This window comes from Bidens hawaiensis, unplaced genomic scaffold (assembly GCF_021521415.1).
Source record: "Bidens hawaiensis isolate Kalapana, Puna unplaced genomic scaffold, B.hawaiensis_p1.1 tig00067186_1, whole genome shotgun sequence".
In the NCBI taxonomy this organism is placed as follows: Eukaryota; Viridiplantae; Streptophyta; class Magnoliopsida; order Asterales; family Asteraceae; genus Bidens; species Bidens hawaiensis.
This window is the reverse complement of record NW_027501902.1, coordinates 47,059-56,679: the sequence shown is the minus strand read 5'-3', so window position 1 is coordinate 56,679 and position 9,621 is coordinate 47,059. Positions and strand designations below refer to the sequence as shown.

Below are 9,621 nucleotides of genomic sequence, written 5' to 3'. Positions count from 1 at the left end.
TGATTTTCTCCATAAAGGAATAAACATAAATCTCAACTTGAATACATACAATATTATTAATTCCTAAGATGAGAAAAACATTCACGCAGGTCAGTTATAGGTGGAATTTGGTCATCCCACTAAATGAAGGTGACGGTCCTACCTGCACAAACATTTATATATAAAAAAGATTCAAAAGTAAGCGGGACCATACCCCTTACCTTGGCAACCAAGTAACTATAAGACAGGTGCGGGTATAGTGTCAAGGCAAAACCCTTCACATACTTAGCACCTGCAGGGAATTGAAGCAAAAAATACCTCGGCAACCAAGTAACTATAAGACGGGTGCGGGTACAGTGTCAAGGCAAAACCCTTCACATACTTAGCACCCGCAGGGAATTGAAGGCAGGAATACCTTGGAAGTAAAGTAACTATAAGACGAGTGCGGGTACAGTGTTAAGGCGAAACCCTTCACATACTCAGCACTCCGCAGGGAATTGAAACCAAGAAGGATCTTTTGGGCCGTGCTTGCGGAAAGGCATATAACATCCCCGCATAGCGGGAACGTTGAGAACTAGATTGTTGGAAGCTCCAAGATGGAATTGGTTGTTTAACATAATTGATCACTATGTTTAAAACTACCAAAACCCTGTGGAGAATCTACACAAGTGAAACTCAACGCTCCCGACTTGCGAGGAGGTTACACACCTACCCGCATCATACCCAAAGATCAAGCAGAACAGTGGGAAATTCTGCACGTGACATCAGGACTTCCGCGGGAAGAATCCCCATGGAAAACCTTAAAATTAAACCCTTTTCAAAACCCCTTGCTTAAGTCCAAATGTTCACCTCACTTATTAACAATTCATGAGAAGAACATTGGACTGGGGAGACTTGAAGAGGTAGGTCCCAGCAGAGCCCAGTTGGACCCGCAAGACTCACCTTCAACAGGGACATCTGCGCGGTTGGACCCGCAAGACTCACCTTAAACAGGGACGTCTGCGCAGTTGGACCCGCAAGACTCACCTCGAAGAGGGACGTCTACGCAGTTGAACTCGCAAGACTCACCTTAAAAGAGACGTCTGCGCAAAGACCAACTGGATCCGCAGGACCAACCATGCTCAGAGACGCGACGTCCTTACGCGCAGTACGCAAGCTGCTCCCGCAGGAAACGCCTCCCAATGGTCGACGTACTCCGCCTGTTCCCGCAGCTACGGAGACTAGCCATCAGGGAAGGCTACCCGCACAGCAAGGCTACACGCACAAGGCACTAACTCTGAAGTAATTCAGTAATGTCACCTGAAGAGGGAATGAGCAAGCCGGGAATACTCCCGCCCAAATGAGCCAGTCCGTACATTACTGGAGGATCTTTTGTACTGTACCTGCCAAGGTATGGACAAAAGATCTGACCAAAGCTGCGACAGCTCACTGTGATAAAGGAATAGTACACAGCCGCCCTGGTCACTATCAGCCGCTGCCTACTCACCAACCCCTGTCACTATCAGCCGCTGCCTACTCACCAACCCCTGTCGTAGCACGTGCATAGCCTGTAGTTGGTGGGAAAGGAATAGTACACAGCCGGCCTGGTCACTATCAGCCGCTGCCTACCCACCAACCACCAGCATGGCACGTGCGTAGCACACAGTTGGTAGAACAGGAATACTATTCAGCCGGCTGTACCTGCTTGGAAACCTACCTTCGGCTATAAATACTCCAACAACTTGGAACGGTATGATCATCTTATATCTTATATCTTCATATATTATCTGATATCTGCTCTAGTCATTTCTCTTAATATACACTTATATTCAAGAGCAATCTAGTCTGATTCTCTCGCCGGAGGATGGTCACAAGGAGGTACCCCCCCTTCTCAGTGACGAGCTCACGGTGTCTATTTTGCAGGTCATCTGAAGAACAACCATCTTTGCCGGACCTAACCCCTCGTGGGAAACATCTATTTAACCCCCAGATTATCCGTAATCTGCCCGGGGTCAATTAGTGTTTCTTCACCTACCAAATACAAGTTAATGCATGTATGTAACGCAACGGGTAATAACACTTAACAAACAAAGAACATCCCAAAAATTATAATATAATGCAAGTTAATTAAATACTAAAAATATAAAAGAAAAAGTATATTACATAAACTCATTTTTATAATATACAATCATGTGTTATATTGTTTTGATTTTCCACACAACTCAACTACACTTTAGAATCTTCAAATGGACTAAAAGCACTTAGAGATGTGATTAAATAAGCACATAAAAACAAAGACACGACTTTAAATTGTTGTGCACTTCGTTAAAGGTATGGTACAAAACAAAAGAAAGAACACAGATGGTGCTTCAAGGAAAAAGAAATAAAATTGTCATCACATCGTCATCTTGTATTATTGTTATTTTAAATATTATATTAAATATAATATATTTGGAAACTATGTCAGTTGATTGTGTACTATAAGCAAACAGTGACAAATTAATATATATGTTTATATTCCCTCAAGTTATTTATTCGTACCGTAATATTCATACAATGCGGGCGTAAGGTACCAAACACACCATACAAGTAACAAGTCAAAAGGAATAACCCGCGAAAAGGATCAAGCCACATGCCATCGCAGAAAATATTCTCATAATAGTGAGAAGTAATAAAGTACAGCGGAAGTGACACTTGGTGAGGTACCACCGCATAGTACTTGGTAATTATATGGGTGCACGATGGACCAATAGGAATGGGCCAATGCAACACTTGCACAAAAAGAAAGAATATCATTGGGCTGTCTAGCCAATAAGGATAAGCCGCCATGCTCAACCATGAGAATAGAAGCTTCCATTGAGCGGGACAGCTGGCCCAACCATTCTCCCATCTTCGGCTATAAATACAAGATGAGGTCTAATGGTAAAAAGATCAAACTCCATATTCTCTAACTCTCTAAATATATTTCGATCACTTACCATACTGATTCTCACGCCGAAGGGTGGTTACGAAAAGACCCCCTATTCCCCTTCTCGTAACGAGCTCACGGTGTTCGGTTTTGCAGGTGTATTATCTGCCGGAACTCACCAATCATTCGTAATCGTACAATATCTAAACTTACCCTTGGGTGAGATAATAGGTTTAACCTTACCAGGTTAGACTTAGTGTTTCTTAATGCTTTTTGTGCACTACACGAGTAATTAATTAAAATTAAATATTTACTCTAAAATACAAATTTTAACAATATATTATTATACACTGTTAACACATATCATCATACATTTATAAGAATTTAAATATATACAATTACATAGTTAATTGACATTATTTGTTGTCTTAAGACCATGCGTACACTTGCACTTGGAGGCTGTATATTCATGAAGTTAGAGCTATTTTTACTCTTTTTGTCATCCGACAATAATTTCCTTGTTCTATGATTTTCTCCATAAAGGAATAAACATAAATCTCAACTTGAATACATACAATATTATTAATATTATGTCAATAAATTATTTAAGTATACAAAAACAGTGAGAAATTAATATGTTTATATAATTATATTCTCTCAAGTTATTCACTTCTTTAATCTGTTTATTATTCTAACCATTATTTATATTTTAAAAATAAACGTTTTAAAGATTGAATATTCTGAAGATAATCAAAACTTCCCGACATTTATAAACAACTCACACTCATTGAAACATTAAAAAATCAACACTATTGGTGATATATCAGCCATGCCTATCTGCATTGACCTTGCTTTTTTAGTTTTCTTTGCTTTATATTTGAAACCATACATGCAAACACATGTATATAATATAATATTATCATTTGACGTTTACGTTTTTGTGTTTTTCAGTCCTAAAACGTGACAAAGAGATTTTGAAGACTAGATCCAAAATAATAACAATAATGATAATATTAGGCACGTTATTCCTATCATATTTTGAACTTCCGTTTTTAAGTAGTAGAAATTAAGGCTATAGTTCTTACTGTTCACTAGAGCTGCATATTTTTTGTTCCTGGTGGATGACGTTACAAATTTCTATTAAGTTCGTAAACCCTAAAAATATAAATAAAACTCCCACCCATACTCACTTTTCTTGGTTCTTTCACAACAACGTACCCTTAAAATGGTCACACAAAACTGACAGTTAGCTTCATCACTAGCTTAATAACATTTTAGCGGTGTGGGTTCGTTTGGGTTCAAGGAGCTTGGCTCCCCGACCGCTAAGTTCACAATTTTTAATAGTCTATAGACCCAAAAGTTATTGATTAGAGGCATTTCAGAATATGTTTGTGAATTTAAAAACTAGGGATTTCACAGTCAGATATGTTTTCATTCTTATCTACTTTGTACATATATAGTAAATATTTAATAACACAAGTTGAAGAGAGGATGAAAATTAAATGATTTTTTAATTCACACATGGAAATTTTCGTTAAATCAACAAAATATAGGACAAAGTACTTGCAAGAACATAAACTAGTGTGACGACATAAATTATTTATACTTTTGTTATGAAACCTTTAATATTTTGTGAGGTATTTGGGATTTTATTTTATTCAAATAGCTTTTTGCTTCCTTATTTTCAGAAATAAATGTGGTGTAAGTGTAACTTGTTATTTATATATACACTTACGTTAGGGCGAGTATACGTTACATCGATGCGGTTAATGATTAAAACACCACCACAACTGAATACTTTAGTTACTAAAAATCCATGACCAATCTATTTCGGTTAAACTGGTTACCTAAACATGGTTCGGTTAACCGTATTAATAACATGTAGCCAACTAGTGGTAAAACGAGTATACCATGTCTAATATCATATGTAATTAGGCATTATAGGGCGTTATAGAGGAGGATAAATCCTTACACCACCCCTTGGGCATCATAGGGGCGTGAAGGGGCATGGATTTTTCTACAATAACGCCATATATGGCTCGAAGAGGCAATGATTGAAGGACACATTAATTATTACTTATGTTTTTTACTAAAAAGAGTGATGATAATATAAAAGAAAATGGCGTGGTCTGAGCCACCCTCTTTTTTTGGTTAGTAGAGTGAATTTATGTGTTTGAGTCTAGCCACTCAGACATTTTTGTCCGAGATTCACCACTGGTGAAGGAAATTGCTTCTGACGAGGCATTAACCATTACGTATGCTCTAAAGGATTGATTGATAACTTATTAACTTTATCTTGATTATTAAAAAAAACAAGTATACTTTTTCTAAACCCAAAATAAAAACAATAATAATAACAAAGAAAACCAGAGAGAACAAAAACTAGTTGGATGCGAAGAGCATACCCGAAAAGGAACCGGCGATGAAATGGGGGGCTACATGGTTTTCTTGTTTGTGTACATTCATTGAGAAAGTGAACATGCTTGTGTGCCTAGCAAATGCTTGTTCGTAAATACTAAATAGTATAAACAACTTGTTCATAAATAAAACCGAGTGAACATAACTGAACATTGATGAACACACATTAATAAGCTAGAACTAGTTAGAAGCAATGCGAAGAACAATTTGTTAGGCCTAGCAAATTATTTAAACCGGACTAACTTGTAATCATCCTAAAAAGATTTGAACGAATATATTAACAAACGTAAACTAACGAACATATATATGAATGAACAAGATATGTGTTCATGTTGGTTCGTTAAACTAAATGAACAAATTTTTTCGCTCTTGTTCATTCATTTATTAAATAAATAAACACAAACGAAATTTCAACAACCGTTCAATTTACGTTCAGCTTGTTTACAAGCATAGCAACATCAAAGGGTTATTCCAAGAACCATAATAAAACCATTATAATAATCGTTACGAACAAAAAAAACAATAAAAGTTTGTTACATGTAAACAAAAGTAGTTGCATACTTATATCACAATGACGTATCACAGCATCACCATTATCCTCTTAACACATATAAAGAATGGTTGCTACAAGTTCATATCATTCAAGATTCCACTCACTATCCTACTCCAGATTCTGTGAAACCACCTAGCAACTTTACGTCGAAAATGCTAGTCGACGACGTTGTCATCATCAAGCACTCGGATGAACCAACTGTTGTTACTATCAACTGTCCTGATAAAACGGGCCTTGGCTGCGATCTGTGTCGCACCATCCTTTTTTTCGGTTTGAGCATCGTTCGTGGCGGTATGTTTTGCAAAGTTGTTGTTGGAACTAGTTATGTTTTGTTGTGTAGCATGAACCTAACATGAAATTTGTGGGTTTGGGTTTGGTAAAAACGTGTTCAGGTCAGTTTGAGGTCGAACCCGTCAGCCCGTTTAGCTAAACGGGTCGGGGTCGGTCACCTGACAGGTTTGTGGGTTGACCTATTTAACCCATTTATTTTTATTTTTTTGTTTAAATTATTTTTACGTAATAAATTAAACCCATGAACCCGTTTAGCCGAAGGGGTCGGCTCTGGGTCAACTGACGCTTTTGCGGGTTGAACCGTTTAACCTATTAATTTTTATTTTTGTTTTTTAAAATGTGTTTTATGTAATAAATTATATTGGTTTGGTTTTCTATTATGGAATTTAAAACTAATAAAAAAATTAACATAGATTTTAGAATTAGAATGAAATTATTTTATATAAATTTTTATTTTTTTTTCTGTAAAAATGTAATTTAAAGTATTAATATATGAAAAAAAATAAAAAAAAAACTTTCGTGTCAAACTGGGTCGTGTCCGGGTCAACATGTGAATTTGCGGGTCAAGTTCGGATTCACGTGTCTTACATGATTTTCAGTCTCCGGTCAGGTTCGGTTTCGGGTTGGGTTGGACCCATCAACCCGCAAACATGACCTGTTTAACACCTCTACTGTTTGGATATGGATTAATGGATAAAACAGTTAATTCAATTTAACTGTTTGATTGGATTTGCAGATGTATCTACAGATGGAAAATGGTGTTACATAGTGTTTTGGGTGACCGGAAAACCGGGTATGATATGGAGTTTATTGAAGAAAAGACTGTTGGAAGCTTGTCCTTCTGTTTATTCTGCTAACACACTCATGTTTTACCGGCCCGAACCGCAGCCACCTAAGCCTGCAGATGTGTTTCTACTTAAGTTTTGTTGCCATGATCGCCGAGGCCTATTACACGGTAAGAATATGTAAGATATTAACACGGGATTCGTGGATTTGGGTTTAGTCTACACAAGTTGGGTTAGGGTTAACCTGGCGGGTTCACGGATTGACCTGTTTATATTTTTTTTAATTTCTCTAAAATGTGTTTTTATGTCATGACTTAAACTAGTCATAGCCGCGGGTACATTATATCAAAAAATAAATTACAAGACAAATTGTTGTTAACTCTTATGATTTGAAAGTAATTCTTTAATTATAGTTTTGCAATTCTTTTTGTTGTGGATTTATAATTTTATAGTATTAATATGGCCAAAAAAAAATTCAGGTTAAATGACATGATATTCGTTTCGTAATTGAGTTCAAATGTCTGACACAATTTATGGGTTCGTTTTGTTCGTGTCAAATTATTGGATTCGCTGCAAGCTCTTTGTGGACAAAGTGAATAATATTTTATACGAGGGTTCGGATGTTACAAAAGATATCAAAATTTATCATTTAAAATTCTGAAATCTTTATTTCTTTTAAATTTATATTAACTAAACATGTTTTTATTTGGCAGATGTGACTCATCTTCTTTGTGAGCTTGAACTTGTGATTCAAAGAGTGAAAGTATCAACAACTCCTGATGGGATGGTGATGGATTTGTTTTTCGTTACCGATACCAGGTTAATTACCATTTTGACCCTTAGATGATCTGATTATCGGTTCCAAAACGAATATTTAAACGTGCAAAATCATACATTCATATAACAAATGTTATAGTATTAAAATTCATAATCTTTACAGGGAACTTTTGCACACGTTGAAGCGAAAACAGGACACACATGATCATCTAAAGGCGGTTTTTGCAGATGCTATGATAAGTTGTGATATAGAAATGGTTGGTCCTGATTTCACAGCATGTTCTAACGGCCCACCGTCTTTTATTCCTCCTGCAATGACAGAACGAATGTTTAATCTAGAGACATCTGATGAAAGTCATGAAACCAAACACGGGTCGGGCCAGCCTGTGTCTGTCACGGTAGATAACTCCCTCAGTCCTGCTCATACGCTTGTTCAGATCGTTTGTCGGGATCACAAAGGGCTGTTGTATGATATTATGAGAACTTTTAAAGATTACAATATTCAGATATCATACGGGCGGTTTACAAGAAAAGATAGAAAATGCTGTGAGTTTGACTTGTTTATCGTGCAAGCGGATGGAAAGAAGATCATCGACCCAAGCAAACAAAGTTCACTAATATCGCGCATTAAAATGGAAGTGTCGCGCCCTCTTACAGTAGCATTGGTGAACCGCGGGCCAGACACCGAGCTGCTGGTTGCAAATCCTGTTGAGCTATGTGGGAGGGGACGGCCTCTTGTATTTTATGACATTACACTTGCTCTCAAGATGCTTAATATGGGCATTTTTTCGGTATTTATTTCATTCTTCACAAATCACAATACATTGATTTAGGAGCGTGTAACAAAATCTGAATCTGAACCCAAAATATCTAAAAATTCGGATATCCAAATTTTCGGATTCGGTAGTCATTTTAGAAAATTCTGGATATCCGAATTATCTGAAAGAATTTTGTAACTTTGCATAAATTTCGTATATTGTTTGGATAAATTTCGGATATCCGAAATAAGTTTTTATAAAATTTTTTAAAATTTTTTTGATAACTATTAAATAATATTTTTTTAATTCGAATATGCTTTTGGATATCCAAGTCCGAGTCTAAATCCAAAATTTCGGATATATGATATTTCGGATACGGATTCAGATGGTGATATCAACTATCAGAAAATTTCGGGTATCCGGTTTTTTTTAAAAGATTGTTAATTTGTATATATTATTGCAGGCTGAAATTAGTAGGCATTTGACTGGAGGGAGAGAATGGGAAGTTTACAGGTTGTTACTTGATGAAGGGGGCAAAATGCATGGGCCAAAAGGTAAATGTGAGGAAGCTGTTATGAAAATGTTAATGGGATGGGATAGATAAATAAATCATGATGTTGATTTGGAGAAATTGAGTGTTTGGGTTTGATTGACTACAAGTTCATGCAAAGATACATGAGAGTTGGTTGGACCTTACCCGGCCCGGCCCAGCCCAGCCCGGGACCAATTGTATAGTGTGAAGGGTTCATTGTGAATTGAGTCAAAGTACATAAGTACAACAATATATAGTCATATAGAGGATGAAATTGAAACGGAAGTTCATGGTTGGAGATTCTTGATGTGTTATGAGTTGTACAATACATGTGTCTTCTGAAATTCCAACTAGGGGGCTCATCGCCAGTCATCGGGTAGGGTTATGCATTATTCGGTTTATTTAGTTCGTTTTTTTTTCTTTTTTCAAATTTAATTGGTCTTGAATCCAAATAATTAACCCCCTAATTCCCACTTTAACAAATATATATACCTTATATTTGTTCATTGACCAAACCATTAGGACTTGACTCGAGACTTGGTTACAAGGAATCGGTTTTAGACCCTGATCAAACTCTTGAACAACTTGAGGTAAAGTTGAACCCTTGAATTGAACTTTCAACCTTCAATACTTGAAGATTG

The 9,621-nt window shown here is 36.6% G+C and overlaps 1 protein-coding gene across 1 annotated transcript; it reads left to right on the top strand.

The window, feature by feature from the left end:
• The first annotated feature begins 5,981 nt into the window (after positions 1-5,981).
• LOC143604868 (ACT domain-containing protein ACR10-like) lies at positions 5,982-9,339 on the top strand. The gene is made up of 5 exons (XM_077081211.1): positions 5,982-6,128; positions 6,865-7,083; positions 7,627-7,732; positions 7,854-8,481; positions 8,912-9,339. Exons 1-5 carry the CDS (start codon positions 5,990-5,992, stop codon positions 9,050-9,052), a joined length of 1,233 nt encoding a protein of 410 aa, XP_076937326.1. The 5' UTR covers positions 5,982-5,989; the 3' UTR covers positions 9,053-9,339.
• Positions 9,340-9,621: the final 282 nt, after the last annotated feature.

What these genes read in the sequence shown, in the direction of transcription:
- LOC143604868 (XM_077081211.1), top strand. Translation starts at nt 5,990, where the DNA reads ATGCTAGTCGACGACGTTGTCATCATCAAGCACTCGGATGAACCAACT. An exon ending in TTTGAGCATCGTTCGTGGCG is followed by an intron (nt 6,129 to 6,864) that starts GTATGTTTTGCA and finishes TTGGATTTGCAG; the next exon opens with ATGTATCTACAGATGGAAAA. An exon ending in TTAATATGGGCATTTTTTCG is followed by an intron (nt 8,482 to 8,911) that starts GTATTTATTTCA and finishes ATATTATTGCAG; the next exon opens with GCTGAAATTAGTAGGCATTT.